We start from the raw sequence: 17,138 nt of genomic DNA on the forward strand, positions 1-17,138 counted from the left end.
CGCTGAATAGCTCTGACCTCCCCGCGTTGCGGGCGCCGGGGCCTGCCACCACCAGGAGTGGCCCGGCATTGGGGAGGTTTAGGCAGGGGCTGCTGGGCTGCCTCCCTCACACACGCAGACACTCGGGAGGGGAGGGGAGGGGGGGGCGTTGGTACTGGGCCATGCCATACCACGCACTGAGGTGCGACACCACGTCATCCGGTACCGGACATTCGACGGGAATAACGAGAAGTGAAGACAGAGGTCAGCCAGGGAAGGTGACAACGGGCATAGAAGGGGAGCACAAGGACCAGCGATGGTGCCTGTGTCAATGCGAAGGGGAGAGGCGGAGAGTGTCGGATAGAAAGGGGTGCGCTACTTGGTCGGTGCTGCGCCATGCACGTGCAAGGCATCTCCCTCTGCACCCTCGTTTTCCGGCAGCCACGTGCATGACACTCTTCACCAAAGGAAATACCGGCACGTAGGGGAAGAAGGGAGAAGAGGCGTGCTTGTGCCGTGTGTGGTTCGGATCCTTTGCTCACGAGTTCACAAAGTCACACGCACGCGCTGCGCTGCATCATGGCGTCATGAATTTCTCGTGCCGGCCGGTTCCACCGGACTGCTCGTTTTACTTCTCTGCTCGCTAGCCCTCGCCTGTGTGCTGTGCCACCACCCAACATACCTCTCGCTCCCTTCCAGGCACCACGAAGGCACCTCGTGCTCCGGTTCGTGGGACAAGCGGGACAGGGAAGGATTGGGGCCTCGATGGCACCGATACATGCACACAACAAAGGAAAACGTACAATTTTTGGCTGCCAGGGCGGCGGGTGAGCACCTACAGGCATGCGGCTGCGCGGCACAGGCACACGGACGACCATGACCACATCCGGGAAAACAACGATAGCGGTGCAGCGCTCCCCCCACCACCGAAAAGGGAAGGCCACATAGACCAGCAACACACCATGACGAGGACCACCGCCAATCCTGCAAGAGAGAAAGAATACCAATGTGCGCGAGCATAGGGGTTCCAGTCACCAAAGGAAAAATAGAAAACCGCACCTCAGACAGCGGCGCTCGTGAGGCTATCGCCGCTTTTCGCCACATTTGCTGCAGCGACGCTCAACGTGACACATGACGCCACCACCGCCGTAGTGGCCGTTGTTGGTGCTGCTGCCGCTGCTGCTTCCGTTATGCTCACCCCCCCCATGCGCATGCACCACCGTCTCGCCGTTCTCCAGATCGGCAGGAGACATTTACGTGTCAGCCGGCTCGTGCGTCCGCTCCAGCACGTTGCCTCGAAAGGCTTGTGGCAAGCCTGCGTCGGTATTATACCGGTCCCAAGAGGTGTTCTCGTCTCCGCGGAAAAGGCCGAATTTCGAGCCGAGAAAGCTCGCCGCGCTACCGCCGGCGCCGCTGCTGCTGCTCGCCGGCACGACGGAGCCCCGCAGGTGACCGGGGTGGGGACCCTCAGCCGGCACCAGTGGTGAAACATTGTCCCAGGGCCGCGGGGCGGTCTTGCCATCGCTGAGCATGGACAGCGGTTGGCGGCTGGAGAGGTAGAAGCCACTCCCTTGCTTTGCCTCCGCGGCGACGTCTGTCACTTGCCCCAGCAGCGCTACGGAGGTAGGCGACACGAAGACGCCGACCGTTTTCACCACCGCCTTCGTAAAATTCGCCTCAGCCACGTTTGCCTTTGTGAGAAAGTGCTGCTCCACCTGGTCGCGCAGGTCCCCGATCTCCGCAAAGACGGCCGAATTCACCCACATATCCTTGCGCACGCTCTTGGGCCGCACGTGCCGACGCCGCTCCCAGTTTACGGTGCTTGCGAGCCTCTGGGCTTGGTTGCTGCCTTGATCGAAGTGGACGCTTCGCGCCAACATCCTTGAGCGGTTCAAGGGGGAGACGCTTCTACCGGCTATAACAAAGCTCGAGGCAGACACGCTGCAGCCGACGATGCTGCGGTTGCCCACGGCGAGCACGCCGTTCTTCTGCAGCTGCTGTCGCCTCGCCTCCAAGGTCAACCGTAGCGTCAGCAGGTTCAGCTCGACACGGTAGTGGACAAAACGCACCGGGCGGTAGTAGGCAAAGTACAGGAAGAGAGCGTTCACCGTGGTGCACAACGGGATGATTAACAGCAGATACAGCCTCTGCTTCACGCCCGGAGTCACGCTTTCATCTAGGATGACCTCGCCAGTGCTTGGCAACCGATTCGACTCTCCGGCGTTATAGTCAGGGTTGTAGATGTAGAGCGGTGGCACCACGACGAGCATGAGGAGGATCGCGGAGAGCACCGCATTGATGATAATGAAGATCATGTCGCCCAGCGAGTTCGCTCTTAGCGCTGTCGTCCACGTAAGCTTTGCCGGCGTGACAGAGCGGCGTCACAGGCACACGCTTGAGCACCGACAAAGGCGGAGGCGGACCCAACGATGTAGAAGAACGACAAGAACAAGAACAGCAGAGGAGGGCGAGATGGGCAGGCGAAAAGATGGTCCGGCGATCAAGCAAAGAGGTGCACTCGGCAGAGCCAACGTAAACACGAGTATGCCAAGCACGAGGGGGAGAGGACGAAAGGCAAACGAAGAAGTGGCGAAGCGGGGCTGAAACTGACAGGCCACGAGGGCGGGAGGGGGAGAACGGGCGGTGGGGCTTCGGCGCAGCTGCCCTATCACACGCGCAACAACCAACAACGGCAAACGGCGGCTTTTGAGGCTGCCTACAGGCTCGCTCGCCAGCTCTGTGCGCGTGTGCGTGTGTGTGTGTGTGTGTGTGTGGCTCGTTGTGTCTTTGCTTGCTGAGTTTGAGGATGCAATCATGCCTTCAAACCAGAAGGGAGCAGCAGCCGAGGCGTTTGAGGAGAGGGAGTGGCGGAGGCGAACAACTCTGCGATAAGGCTGACGGGCGCGTCTGCGTGTGCGTCCTTGAAAAGCAAAGGCCCCAAGATGCGAGGAGTGTGCTAGGACAATGGTGTCGGGGGTGGGGGCCGCGCTCACGTTGGGGAGGGGGGGGGGCAAAGCCAGAGACCGGATGGCGTGTACACAAGCACACGTACGCACATGTAAAGAGAGACACGCGAGACGTGATTTGAATACAAAGAGTGGCGTAGGGAACGCTAACGAGTGGGTGGAGAGGGGGCAACAGCGCAGACACGGAGGCTGTGCCGGAGGGAGGGGTAGGCCGCAGCGCTCCGGTGTCGAGGACGCACACGCAACAAGCGAGAAGCGCGGGAGAGCGGGCAACAGAGAGGTAGGAGAAGTGGCAGACCCACGCCGCAACGGAGAACGGAATAGAGGCGAGGCCGAGGGCAGTGCAGCCGCGTGCTAGATGAACTTGTGACTTGAACACCGGTCTCGTGAAATTTTGTGCTTGCTCTCCGTTGTCCGTGGCGCTCACAGGCAGAACGACCAGGAGGCAAATCCGCACGCACGGAGACACATGCAGAAACCTAAGAGGACCGCAGGGAAGGACCCCCCTGGAGAAGGAGAACACAGCGCGACAACGTCAACGGACCTGTAGCAACGGCAGCTGAAAACAGTCACGGAGTACGCAGCGAGACTGACAAGCACACATGCATATGCGCTGGTCGAATGAGGGGCAGAGGAGAGCCGCGCTTGCTGAGGAGAACGACTAGACGTACCGAGTGCGAAGAGAAGTGGGGGATGGGAAGGTGGCGGGTGCCAGGTGAGTCTCCTCACGAGCTATGACCAGAGTGTGTGGAGAGTGGATGGACACGAGTACGGATGTAGCGCTGCACATGGTTGTATGTGTTCGAATTCGCGTCGCGCTAGACTTTTTTCCTGAAGGCTAGAGCTGCACCATGTGTGCACCGCTTTGACCAAACACAAGCGCACATGTGTGTGTGTGTATGTGTGCGGGTATCGGAGGGGCGTTGAGCATATTCAGAGGCGACAGGAGAGAGAGACAGGACGGGACAGACGGAGAGTTCGTAGGCGCACGAGCATGGCGGGATGCATGAGAAGGGTAGACAGACGCCTTACCGGCGAGAGTTAGAGAGAGAGTTGCGTTTTTGTTTCGTACACGTGCGGCCCAACGCCCCACGCTACCACCCACAGCCCTGTCACACACAAGGCCCCACCTCGCGCGGTGCCATGGCAGCCGGCGGCACACGCCACCCCAGGAAGGCGCCGACGCAGTCCCCTGAGAGCACGGTCCCTGCCTCGCCCTCTGCTCCCTCCCTCCCTCCATCCGCCCGCTGCGCAGGTGGCGTCGACGCAGCTCCATGCAGGACCTGACCGCCAACATCCGTAGCGCTGAATAGCTCTGACCTCCCCGCGTTGCGGGCGCCGGGGCCTGCCACCACCAGGAGTGGCCCGGCATTGGGGAGGTTTAGGCAGGGGCTGCTGGGCTGCCTCCCTCACACACGCAGACACTCGGGAGGGGAGGGGAGGGGGGGGGGGCGTTGGTACTGGGCCATGTCATACCACGCACTGGGCCGTGTGTGCGTGTGTACCACCACGCGTCATCAGAAGGTAGCCCAAACAGGGGAACAGTGAGAGAGGAACACTGGTGTCTGTGTTTGTATCGGAGCGCGTTGCAGCAAAGCAGCAGGTGCGCAACCACATGAAGGGGAAGGGAGAGAGACCTTCATGAGGACGCCGCATCATGTGTAGTGGCGGCGGCAGCTCAGCGAAAACCTCTCCCCTCGGCGGCCAAAGTGCGCCTCTGCAGACAGAATCGCGGCCTTGTATAGGGACAAGGCGCAATTCTTTCCTGTGGCTTCCTGCCTCAGCATCCACATTGATTCACTGTGGAGCTTCGGCTCTCCAACAGCAGCGCGCGTACTGGTGTGTGCACGCTCACATGCCTGCGCACACTTCAAGACTGTACGTCTCGGTCACCTTTTCGTCTGTGCGCTGCACCTGACCCCGCACGGAGGCGGTCAGGGGTGCAACGAGGAAGCAAGCCAGCAAAGGGCAGGAAAGTGAGGGAGCAATAGGAGAGGCCAGAGGACCAAAGCGGTTACGTGCGACAGCAAGGTAGATGGACTCACTGGCAACCTACCCCTGCCACCGCGCTCGCCAGCATCAGAGGCGCACGAGGGGGTTTGCTGTGGCGGGTCAATGACGGAGAGGGAAGGGAAACCAAATAGACGGGTGCCACTGCGGTACTCTCCGCTCCCCCCTTCTACGCCCCGCCTTACATCTATAACACTACGACCCTGCTTGGCCTACTCCGCCAGTAGCGGGTGCAGCTCACCGGACGCAAGCAAGTCAAATGTGGGGTAGTGCACTCCATCCCCGTAGATTGGCCGGAACGTTGGAAAGCCGGTGAGCCACACGACGATTCCCACGCGTTGCGCCAAACGCCTGGCGGCAGCCGTCCAGCGCCATCCACGGTTGTCTGCACAGCCGCCGGGGCGGGTCGCTATGGCTCTCCTATCCGTCTCCGCCTCCGCCCTCAGCACCATCTTCACCAGCGGGTCACGCGCGGTGGAGAAGAGGTCGATGAAGTTCAGCCACTTCCCCAAGTCGTACGGGCTGCGGTACGTAAAGTTGGTGGACTGGTAGACGTGCGTGCGCTTCTCATGCACGTAAATGCTCTCGATCGCCGTCGTGTTCTCCAACACCAGGCGCCTGTTGACGTACAGGAAGAGCGACATGCAGAGACAGACGATGACCGCCACGCCCAGTGTCAGCCTTGCTAAATACGATGTAAGCAGTACACCGGCAGGGCCGTAGGGCATGTGCAGGGCACGCAGTTTCGCCTCCACAGCGGCCTTGTTTGGCGACGTCTTCCACTGCGCGCGCAGTCGCCGAAGCTTGCGGGCGTTGCTGTTTTCACGTATGTAGCCGTAGCCCAGGAAGCCGGTGGCCAGCAAGGTGCCCACCCACAGCCACCACACAAACAGTAGGAAGTAGCGCTGGTTCTCCGCGTCGACACAGTTGTTGATCCACGGGCAATGGTGGTCCATCTTCGTGACACACTCGTTGCATATCGCGCAGTGGTGCTCGCGCGGCGCCTTCAGGCGGCGGCAGTGATGACAGTAGCGCCGCGGCACGTCCAGCACGCGAGCGACTCGCAGCCGCGGCGGGTAGCGCTCAGCGGTTCCAGCAATCGCTTCGAGTTCGAGAAGTGTGTCCAGCGATGCCACTGTCTTTGGCCGATTCGGCAGGTGGCACCAGTGGCACCCTAGCACATGGAACACAGCACTAGCACTCCGGGTAAGACGGGTGAGACAAGCGAGTAGCGAGCGCATGCTACCTCTCCTACAGGCAACGCCAGCTTTTTGCTGGTGTAGCGGCACCGTGGCAGCGGCGTCTCCGTCCACGCTCTCGTCGCCCCTAAAGACTCGCACAACGCGAATGCCGGGAAAGTTGGTCGTCGGGAGCAGCGGTTGCAACGGTGTCGCCATTCCCGTAACCGCCGGCACAGGCACTCGAGGCGACGGGGAGTCGTCGAGCGTAGTGTCGAAGGGGCCTCGCGGTGCCTCCGTGCAGGGGCGCGGAGAGGAAGACGCGTGCTGCGATAACGGGACACCAGCGACAACGGAGCTCATCTGCGTGCTGCCATACACCCACGGGCTACCATCGCCTTCTTGCGCGCCGTCATCGCCACTGTCCTCTGAGGAGTCGGAGCCGTCGTGGTGAGCCCCGGCCGTATTGGTGGCGTACGGGCCCCGATACGTGTAAGCTGGCGGTGCTCGGCCGATGTGCCTCGAGAATGCTGTCGAGCAGAAATAGTTGACATAGATGTTGAAGGAGACAAGCACAAGGAGGCACTGTAGAAGCACATAGGGGAGGGTGCCTGGCGTGGTGAGCACCGGCACCACGTTGCGCGCAAATGTCACCACAGTGAAGGTGACGAGGCCCACGCCAAATGCAACGACGGCCCAGCCCACGACCCGCGTCGAGGAGTTGAAGGACGTGACGAACCAGCGCTGCTGAAGAGTGAGCCACATGGCGACGAGGTATTCGCGCCTCTGCAGTGCGTAGCGAAGGAGATCCCCATTGTCCATCGCCGTCCTCGACTGCCGCTTGCGCAGACGCTCTACCGGTGGGATCCGTAAGTTTTATAAAATCGTAGTACGTGTGTGTGTGTGTGTGCGGCTCGACACATGCATAGCGAGAGCAGGGTGGTTGAGCAACGCTGCTCAAGCGAAACCCACAAAAGCCGACGGGGTGTGGGGTGGTGGGTGCGACGTGAAACACGTTGGGGAAAGCAGCGTCGATGCAACGGAGGAGGACGAAAAGGAAACAGAATTTGCCTAAAGACGATGCATGCAAAGTGCGACGGAGAGAGCCGCCATGTCGACACCCTTCCCCCCCCCCCACACACAGACACGCGCGCGCCCACAACACCTTTTTCAACCTACACACGCATCCGTGCATGTCCGTGGTGGGAGAACGGAGGAGAGTGTTGTACGCCACTGCATTGCCATACGACTTATCCCCCCCTCCCCGTCCCCTGGATGCCCATCTCTTTGGTATTTCTTCAAGGGGCGTCCGTTTCCCTGACACATGACATCCGCTAAACTACACCGTATCCGACTCTGACGCAGTCCCCTGAGAGCACGGCCCCTGCCTCGCCCTCTGCTCCCTCCCTCCCTCCATCCGCCCGCTGCGCAGGTGGCGTCGACGCAGCTCCATGCAGGACCTGACCGCCAACATCCGTAGCGCTGAATAGCTCTGACCTCCCCGCGTTGCGGGCGCCGGGGCCTGCCACCACCAGGAGTGGCCCGGCATTGGGGAGGTTTAGGCAGGGGCTGCTGGGCTGCCTCCCTCACACACGCAGACACTCGGGAGGGGAGGGGAGGGGGGGGGCGGTGGTACTGGGCCCTGTCATACCACGCAGTGGGCCGTGTGTGTATGTGTGTGTGTATCCTCGCCGCACTCTCTTGCCATGTCTTGCGGATGCCTCAAGTACCTCTCCGTCTCGCTGTTCCCCTGTTTGGGCTACCTTCTGATGACACGTGGTGGCACACACACAGACAAACGTGCGCCGACGACGTGGGCAAGGCGGTCGGGTAGTCGATCAACGTGTGTGCAGTGATCTAGTGCTTCGGCGCTGTCGCCGCATTTTGCACGATCATCTTGGCGTACTTGATGGAGGGGGCACGCCTTGGCGGGTCGCGCGACTTGCGACGCTGCCGCACCTCTGTGATGTACCCCCGCATGAGGCCGTACTTGGTGCTAGGACTAGTGAGATAGTAAAGGTACTCATAGCTGTAGATGCCGCCACTGTGGCCGTCGGAAAAGACAAAGCGCAGGGCGTAGCTGCCGACGGGAATGATCTTCGTAATCGTGATGCCGCGACGTCCGTAGATGATGATATCTTTGCTGCCGAGAGCGCCATCCGTGCTAGGGGTGTAGACGCGCAGGTACTCGGCCAGTGCGCGCGTCCGAAGCGGCATGCCAGAAGGGACGCAAGGCGAGTGGAGAGCCGGCAAAGGCGTTCTCATCAGTTCTCCAGCGGGCGCGCGATGAGCAGAAGCAGCGGCCCCTTCCGGCGCCTGCAACGAGGCGGCCGGCCCTGCAGATGCGGGGCTGGTCACAGGTGCCGTAGCAGGCCTCGAAGAAGATTTTTCCGGTGAGGTTATAGGCGGCTCGGTCGGGTCAGGCGAGTCTGCCTCGAGAGAGACGCAGCGCATCACCTCGACGGCGTCCTCAGGCCATGTGAACTCAACGTACTGACGCGATTTGTCAACCTGGACCCTCGTCGGCACGAGACGCTGCCGCACAGTTCGCTGAGCCGCGAGGCGCTCTGCCAGACTCGTGTTGGCGACGCGCTGCGGCTCGAACTTTCGCCGCGGCTCCGTCACGAGTTTTTCATCCGGCAGCCAGACGCTCCCGGCGAGCTGTGACACCTTGGAGGCGACTGAGTCTCCGAGTTTGCTGAGAAGCGAGGAGGTGAACGGGCGACGAGCCGTGGCGGAGGCGCACGCCGCGTGCAGCGGCGACAGTGAAAACGGCGGAGGCGACGGTGCAGCTGTGCGCCGACGGCGTAGATGTGATAGAGGCACGACCGCAGCGAGGACACGGGCAGCGGGCGTGGCGCTGTTCATATCGACTAACGTGGAAAACAGGAAGAACACCGCGACAAGAGCGTGAGAACGCTGCGCAGGAGAGGTGTCGATGGGGCCACCGCCACGACCACCGGCGGCAACAGCAGCAGCTGGGGCACCTCTCGCCTCGGTCTGTGCCACTGGCAGTTGTGTGCACGTTTCTGTGTCGCTGCGCAGTGAACTCCTGCTCCGACAAGGCACTGGCGACAAGAGAAGAGGGGGACGGAAGACGGAGGGAAATGGGCAGCTGCTTGCCCGCACATCGGTGAAGGTCTGTGCGCGATGCAGAGCCTGACGGCAGTGGGGGCACCGAGGCTGCATGAACGAAAGAAAAAGGGTGTGGGGGAGGGGGAGAGAGCCGACGTGGCGGTGACACAAAGACCGCCTCCTCCGCCTTTCCGTAGCCGTCCCTCATCTTGAAGCGCGTTCCTGTAGTTTGCCCCGTCAGCACGCCATGCACACTTTCGTATTTGGGTCCACACAGGAGATGGTGGCGGGGGTGGCGGGAGGGGACGAGGCGTGGACTTTCCTCCGTCCATTTTCGTTGATGCGTATGTGTAGCTGCACTCTGTGATGCGCTGGGGCGTTCCGATAACCGTGATCGCTGCGATGGACTTGCCAACAGATTGTGTGATGATGGACGGAGAAGGAACTCCCTCGGTCTGACGAAATGGGTGGCGTGAGAAAGAGAGAGGGACAGGAAGGGTCGGGGCGGGAGAGTGAGACGGAGTACAAGCAGATGGCACCAGCACGGAGTCGCCTTACCCATGCATTGCCGCTGCGGCGGCACTGGCGCGTACCCTCGCATTTCTCCATCCCTGTCCCACCTATCGCTGCAGCGAGTTGCTGCTGACCCCTCGCCACGCCCACCGACGCTCCCGCATTCCCTCAATAATGTCGCACTCCTTCACCGCATCCTGCTCCGAGGTGCCCCAGATGTTCTTCCGACGGCGACACACATATCGCTCAAACCACCAGTTGCCCACCGAGGTCGGTACTGCGCAGTAGAGAAAGCGGAAGATGGTGCGCGTGAGGAAGCGATCGAGGTGCATGCCAACCCGGCACATGGCCGTGTAGTTGGTGGAGACGAGGAGGTCTGTCTCGGCAGCGTTGACGAGGCGTGAACTGGCAGTGGAAAACGTCGCCGTCGACGTAGAGGTAGTTGCGCCACGACCGTAGGAGGCTGCTGTCTTGCCTTCAAAGAGTGTGCGGTCATCCGCGGCAAGGCCACCCGGCCGCAAGCAGGCGAGGAAGCTGGCTGTCTGGGAAGGCACTTTCTCGATGAACACAAGCACGAGGTCCTCGGGCACAGGAAGCACCAGCTGTGGCAGCGCCGCCGAGTAAGACGCACGCGATGCAGAGGACGACGACGCACGCTGGAAGAATAGGCGGCGCACATTGGCTCCCTCCTTGGAGTCGAGAGAGGCGAAGTAGATCCGGTGGCGGTCCAGACCCTCCGCGATCTCGTCCTCCACTTTCCTTGTCGCGTAGCTGAAGAGGCTAAAAAAGCTGAAATTACGCTCCAGCACGTAACGCACGCGCGCTTGACACATCCGGCAATGCCCGTCGAAAACAAGCAGATTGCGTGGCAGCTGTGTCAGCAACTGCTGGTAGTGGCTGCCACGGAAACGCATCATGGGTGATGAACGGCCTTGTGGTGCGGTCGCTCTTGGCGGGCGCGTGTGTTCCATCAATGGAGGGAGGTGTGAGGGTTTGCCAACGTGCGTGCGTGCGGAAGAGCGAGAGCGATACGGAAAAAAAAATGGGTAAGGGTGTGGGGGGGGGGGAGGAGGGAGTCCGATGGACTTATCCAACATCCGTGCAGAGCTGTATCGGCAGGATCGCTGGCTTTTGGTTGGTCGTTTTTTTTCTTGGTAACGGTGTGCCCCTTCTACCACCCGCGAATACGACAAGACGTATACACGCATGCACAACACCACAGCTCACTTGACCCTCTGCTGCGCCGCGGCAACAACCCCCGGTGGGCTAGGACGCGCCACCCAGCCCATCGAATCAACGCCATGCATCTAGCGGGAGCTTTTTCTTCCTCCTCGTCCGTCCCTCGCATACGCGCTGCGCGATGGGCACCACACCGAAGCTTCGGTGTGGACTAAATGGCTCGATACGAGTGGGTCACGTTCCAGGTCCTGCTCGAGGGGGCGGAGGCGGTGGTGTCTGTAGTAGAGGCAGCAGGGGTTGGCTAGGGGTGGTCTGGGGCGGATGCCGCACGGTCCCAAGAAGGAAGTCGGCGATTCACAGGCCAGGGACGTCCCGGAGTAGCCCTGTCAGCGTCCCTGCCTGTGCGCCATGTTTCCCCCTCAGTCGCCTCACGCCGCGGCACAACATAACGTGAGCTGGCAAATCAAAAAAAACAATCGTTCGAAGGAACAACATCGAGTGTCTCTCGCCTTACCTACAGGCGAGGAGGACAGGGAGGAGAAATGGAGAGGAGGCGACGCACCCGCGTCCACACATCAACAAGCGTGCGCCCGTGCCGCACAGACACGCACCGGCGCCGGACGAGGTGCCACCTCCAGACACGAGAATTCGAGCGACACGGGTACCAGAACCCCATTCGTCTTCGCTTGATATTTCCGTTTCCATTCAAAATGCGTCCGTTTCCCTGGCACATGACATCCGCTAAACTACACCGTATCCGGCTCTGACACAGTCCCCCGAGAGCACGACCCCTGCTTCACACTCTGCTCCCTCCCCCCATCCGCCCGCTGTGCAGGTGGCGCCACCACTGGTGCATAACCCCTCAGGGCGGCACTCAGGCGCCCCACAGCAGGAGGCAGCGTGAAGACCGGGGGGGGGGGGATGCCTTTTGAGTAGCCGTGGCACTCTGCCTAGCACATGGACGGCACAGGCGTGTGCAATGTCGCCGGTCGCTCTAACTTCCCTGCGTTGCGGGCACCGGGCTGCCTCCCTCACACACGCAGAGAGTCAGGTCGGGAGGGGTGCGCTGGTACTGGGCCCTGTCATACCACGCACTGGGCCGTGTGTGTGTGTGGAGTACAGGCACAAAACCATAAAGGGAGAAGATGGTGCCGTGGCCCACGTGAGTAAGGAGGGGGATGCTGGGAGATGCAACGGCAATGCTGCACCGCACGATGTTGTAACGTGGCGTGAGTGCGTGTGGGCTACCCACCCGCCTCGCATGTCTCCTGCCACCTGCGTCTGCAGCCCTCGCCGCGGCACTAAAGCTTCTCCTGATCGTAGATGGACCGGTGTGCCTCGTAGTGCTCCACCAGCTGCGCCCTCTGTCGCTCCAGCTCTGGCGTCATATGCTCAAAGACGTCATCGCAGAGGGTCGATACCGGCCATGCAGGCAGCTTCTCCTGCCGACGCAGCTCGCTAAGCACCTCTTTCCGGGTCTTCTCGACAACCTCCTTCGACTGCACGGGCGTCCACCAACCGCGCTCTGCCATGAAGCGCTCGAAGCGCTCGATGGGGCTAAAGGTCTCTGCAAAGTGCTCAATCTCGTCCCGCGAGCGGTACGCGGTACTGTCGTCCGAGGTCGAGTGGTGTGAGAGGCGATACGTCAGTGCCTCCACCAGGACGGGCCGGTGGTTGTTCAGGATCATTTCACGTGCCTTGCGCACCGTATGGTAAACCGCCAGCGCATCGAGGCCGTCGACGCGGGCGGCTGGCATGCCGTAGCCTGCCGCACGGCTCAAGATGCCGTCGCCCATGTACTGGCTGTGGGTCGGGGTGGAGATGGCGTAGCCATTGTTGCGCACAAAGAAGAGGGTGTGCGAGCCGACGGTGCTAGCGAAGTTCAGCCCCGCGTGGAAGTCGCCCTCGCTCGCGGCTCCCTCGCCGAAGAAGGTGGCACAGATGCGCGCTTCCGGAATCGTCGACAGCAGCGTGCCAGCCGGCAGCCTCCTCTCCAGCGCCTGGTTCTCTAACCGGAACGCGTAGCCGGCGCCGGCGCCGTGCGGGATCTGCGTGGCGAGTGGGGAGCTAACCATCTGAGCATGCAGACGGTTGCTGCCGTAGTGGATGGGCATCTGACGGCCCTTCAAATCGCACTCGCAGTTGCCCATGCACTGCGCGATAAACTCGGGTATAGTGTAGCCGCGGTACGTCAGGATACCAGCCTCTCTGTACTGCGCGAAGAGCTCGTCGTTGCTGGCCAGCCCAGCCGCCGCGCCGATCACGGCGGCCTCCTCGCCGAACATCGTCATGTAGAAGGAGATGCGACCTTGCCGCTGCGCCTCTAGCATTATCTTATCCATGGTGTTGTGCGCCAGCATCGCCGACATCATGCGCTCCGCCACCTCGCGAGTGATGACGCTCGTCTCATCCTTTGCATGGTAGCGAAATGCCTCCCCAAGCTCGGCGCTCTGCAGTTCGATTTTGCCAGCCTCATCGACGGTTGAAGGCGTTGCTGCAGGGGCTCCGCTGTCCGCCGTGTCCTCCACAACGACACGGCCTTGCAAATCGAGCACATGGAAGATCGGTGCGGCCGGGTCAGGCTCGTCATTGAACGCCAGCGTGCTCGTGGTAGCCGGTCCATCCTTGAAGTCAAGATTCCACACCTTCTGCACCTGGCGTATCGCGTCACTTAGCGCGGTACGGCCAGCGATGGCGGTGGCGAGTGCGTTGCAGCGCACTGCACGAGAGATGTGAAACATGGCACAGATTTGGAAAGGAGTGGTGAGTAGGTCAGAGACGGCGGAAGGTCACGGGAGAGGGGGGGACAGGAGGGGAGGTGAGGTGAGGGAAGCGCAAGTTGGTGGCGTGTGATTTCACCAGAATCGAAAACGAAGACACGCACGCGCACAGAGATACGAAAAAAGGGAAGAAGAGAGGGAGAGAAACGGGAGAGACTTCTCTCTGAGGAATAACGGTTGAAGGGGGGAGGATGAGGAGGAGGAGGGTGGTGGTGGTGGTGAGGCGTGTGTGTGAGGGCCAAGGACAATCCTTTAGATGTGCTTCACCGAGTTCATGCACTCACACACACAGAGACGAACACGCACGCGCGGAAACAGACGAAAAAGAAAAGGTGATAAATAAATAATAAATACTTATACATGCAGACACACAACAAAGCGCAGCGACGGTGGCGAGCGACACGCACACACACGCACACGTACAGATAATAATAAGGAAATCGTCAGGGAGACCGCACAGTTCTACGACAGATATGGAAGAAACGAAAAACGAAAAACAAACGCCTGCGTGTGCACCACTGGGGAGGGTGGGCCAACGGGAGAGGATAGGATGAACACGAAGGAGGTGAGAAAAACGGGGGTGCGGAAGACGGTGTGTGTGGGGGAGGGAGGGGGGAGGGAGGCGAGGGAATGGCGAAGCCTCAGAAAGACCAAGACATGTGGCGGAGGGGGTAAGGTGCGGGAGAAATACGCGGACACACTCACGAGTGCGTATTTGGTGGTGGGGGTGGGGGTGGGGGTGAGGGTGTAGTGATAGAGAGAATGTCAGCGAGAGATGTGAGAGCGCTTGTCGTCGATGGAGCTTGAGTAGGAGGGATTCAAGTGAGGGGTGTAGACGTTGCGCTGTGGCGGGGAACAGAGGCGCGAGTGGGGGAAGGTGTGACTTGTGTGAGGGAGTGAGGAGAAAACAGAAGGCTTCTGTGCATGCGTGCGTGCGCACGCGTACGTCGGCTGACCTTGTTGCTCAGCTGTGAAAGCACGGTCACACACACACACACACACAGATACACACACCGACGCAGGCAGGCAATCAAGCACGCGCGCAAAAGGAAAGGAAAAAGGCGTTGATGTGAAGTGTGCGTGTGTAAGAGCAGCGTAAAGGCGGGGAGGAGATGAGCGCTATAATGGATGGGCAGCAAGGTGTGCTGTGGGGACACAATCACCGGCAGCCGAGACAATGAGCGGGTTAGTGTGGTGGTATGCAGCGGCGGATAGGGGAGTGGGCAGGCGATCCTTCACGCGCGTCCGTGTCTGCGTGCGTGTGTGTGTGTGTGTGTGTGATGCGGGACAATCGGTGCCACGAAATAGAAGGGACTGAGGCACATAAAGCGAGGGAGAGAAAGAAGGGAGTGGCGGTAGAGTGGACGCGTGCGCACATACACAGGAGGAGAGTGACGCGCAGCCTGGAGTAGGATCGATGCGCATGCACGCACCGGGTGTGAAGGCAGTCCCCCCTCGCACCACTATGAGCGTGGCAGTTGTGTGCCGCCAACCGACGCCGTCGTGATCGGAGAAAGGAAAAGCAGCGGCCACTTCGTGCCCCACGCTGCAGCGGTACAATGAAGTTCTCCGCAAGTGAATAAAGTGCGCTAGTGAACCAAACCCGTCACTGCATCGCGCCCTTTCGGCACCAACTTTTCTTCCCGTCGGCGCTGCCTGCTTAGGGAGAAGGCGAGGGAGGGATGCACGCAGTGGCTGCCCTGGTCACGTCCTCGCTTCCTCTTTTCTTTTTCTTTCGCGTTCTCGTTGGTGCAAAGGTGTGTGTGTGTGTGTGTGTGTTGGGAGGGGGTGGAGGTGTGCATGTCGCTCAATGTCCAGCCTCCCCCCCTCCCCCAACACACACACACAAATACACGCTAATGAAGACACACAAGTGCACCAAGTGAATCGTACAATGAGCTGCATGTAGATATGGTGGAAAGGCAGAGAGAGACACGCACCCTTCACGAGCACACACACGTGCGCGCACACACGCATGCACATGAGCGCACCGGCACAACCCCATACAGCTTGCCAGTAGTAGTGTACATCGAAGCGATCACATTCTGCCACGTCACCGACTGCCGCCCCCAGCAACTTCCCTTGGAATGGTGGCAGACGGCCTCCCCTCTTGCAGACACATGCGCGGGCTGACTGGGAGGGAGGGAGGGGGGTCATCCTGCCCTCTTCGCCATCGCTGCCCTTGTGGCGACCGCTGCGGTTGCGGTGGCACCCTATGCCTCCGTCAGGTCATCGTTATAGTACAGGTGAATGGCAGGGATGTAGTAGTCTGCGTTCAGTCCCAAGTCCTCGAAGGAGTCTGCTTCGTCATGGATGCCGTTGTCCTCGAGTGTGCGAGACATGTCGAGTTCGCGCGGGTCGGGGTCTAGCCGCACCCACGTATAACTGCGCGCGTGGGCGTTAATGGAGAGGTAGCGCTCACGCAGGAGCTCTTCTAGGGTTTCCTCCGCACACACCTCCAGCGTTGTCTCGTCGCCTGTGAGCGTATTCACAATGCGAATTCGACGCATACGGCTCGTCAGGGCTCCGATGATATACTGCGGGTCCTTCCACCACGGAATGTCGTAGTTGAGGTCGATGTTGGAGTCGGGGTAGATGGTAGGCATGTGTGGCACGCGGCCCAGCGGCATCGCGTAAGTGCGCATGCCGCTATTCACATCCACACACGACCGCAGGTCGTCCGCCTCGGCATCCCACCAGTGCGAGATGTCTGTGCCGGCCACCTGCACGAGCGGTTTCGTGAGGTGTGCAAACTTCGGCATTTCCTTGTAGGCAGCGATGAGCGATGTGAGGTCGAGCACCTTGCCATTCAGTGAGACGTATGCGTCGTCGTGGAAGGCGTGCTCTCGCACCTCCTTGGTCGTGTAGAAGCGCGACATGGGCTAAAAGCTAAGGGAAGAGAGATGATGGCACACAATAACCGTCACCTTCCCACCCGTGCAGCGCCTCGGCTCTGCCCTTTTTTCTCTTCCACGCCTTGTCGGTGGCGCGCGCCAACACACCAAGCAGAGTTCACGTTTCGAGAGGATAATTCCTCCGCACGGATCGAGTGAGGGGGGGTGGGAGGGGGTGAGGGACAGGAAGTGGAGTCTTACACAGGGTCACCTCACGACAGCGAGGAGTGCGGGGGGGGGTCGTGTGCTTGGGCTTGAGGTGCTTCATGTGGTAATATCCTCGATGAATGGAAGGAGGAGGCGGGGGGAGGGGTGTTGTGCGAGGAAGTCCGGTAAACACAGGAGATGCAGCGGGGGGGAGCGTCAGTGGCGAAGGATGGCCGCTGCATCTCCCCTCAAAAAAAGCATCAGCAAGGTAGAGAGCATGATGCATATATGTATATATACACACCCGCATGCAGGCACCTCGAGGTGGCCTTCGCTGCCCCCCCCCCCGACATGGACGAGAACGTCAGTGGAGACTGCCACCCGCGTTTCTCTTCCTTTTCCCCCTTTTTTCGATAG

General features: G+C 60.7%; 6 protein-coding genes across 6 annotated transcripts; all 6 read right to left on the bottom strand.

Annotated features, from left to right (window-relative positions):
* Positions 1–1,232: 1,232 nt before the first annotated feature.
* LMXM_21_1380 (conserved hypothetical protein) lies at positions 1,233–2,294 on the bottom strand (the record flags this gene model as incomplete). Its single annotated transcript, XM_003875346.1, has 1 exon — positions 1,233–2,294. The coding sequence occupies one exon, from the start codon at positions 2,292–2,294 to the stop codon at positions 1,233–1,235; it is 1,062 nt and encodes a 353-aa protein (XP_003875395.1).
* A 2,873-nt stretch (positions 2,295–5,167) lies between these two features.
* On the bottom strand, positions 5,168–6,955 carry LMXM_21_1390 (zinc finger domain-like protein; the record flags this gene model as incomplete). Its single annotated transcript, XM_003875347.1, has 1 exon — positions 5,168–6,955. The coding sequence occupies one exon, from the start codon at positions 6,953–6,955 to the stop codon at positions 5,168–5,170; it is 1,788 nt and encodes a 595-aa protein (XP_003875396.1).
* A 1,035-nt stretch (positions 6,956–7,990) lies between these two features.
* On the bottom strand, positions 7,991–9,322 carry LMXM_21_1410 (conserved hypothetical protein; the record flags this gene model as incomplete). Its single annotated transcript, XM_003875348.1, has 1 exon — positions 7,991–9,322. One exon carries the CDS (start codon positions 9,320–9,322, stop codon positions 7,991–7,993), a length of 1,332 nt encoding a protein of 443 aa, XP_003875397.1.
* Positions 9,323–9,828: 506 nt separating this feature from the next.
* LMXM_21_1420 (conserved hypothetical protein) lies at positions 9,829–10,638 on the bottom strand (the record flags this gene model as incomplete). Its single annotated transcript, XM_003875349.1, has 1 exon — positions 9,829–10,638. The coding sequence occupies one exon, from the start codon at positions 10,636–10,638 to the stop codon at positions 9,829–9,831; it is 810 nt and encodes a 269-aa protein (XP_003875398.1).
* A 1,563-nt stretch (positions 10,639–12,201) lies between these two features.
* On the bottom strand, positions 12,202–13,641 carry LMXM_21_1430 (2-oxoisovalerate dehydrogenase alpha subunit,putative; the record flags this gene model as incomplete). The annotated part of the gene is made up of 1 exon (XM_003875350.1): positions 12,202–13,641. One exon carries the CDS (start codon positions 13,639–13,641, stop codon positions 12,202–12,204), a length of 1,440 nt encoding a protein of 479 aa, XP_003875399.1.
* A 2,252-nt stretch (positions 13,642–15,893) lies between these two features.
* On the bottom strand, positions 15,894–16,559 carry LMXM_21_1440 (conserved hypothetical protein; the record flags this gene model as incomplete). Its single annotated transcript, XM_003875351.1, has 1 exon — positions 15,894–16,559. One exon carries the CDS (start codon positions 16,557–16,559, stop codon positions 15,894–15,896), a length of 666 nt encoding a protein of 221 aa, XP_003875400.1.
* Between the last annotated feature and the right edge of the window lie 579 nt (positions 16,560–17,138).

Source organism: Leishmania mexicana, chromosome 21, assembly GCF_000234665.1.
Source record: "Leishmania mexicana MHOM/GT/2001/U1103 complete genome, chromosome 21".
Taxonomy (NCBI): domain Eukaryota; phylum Euglenozoa; class Kinetoplastea; order Trypanosomatida; family Trypanosomatidae; genus Leishmania; species Leishmania mexicana.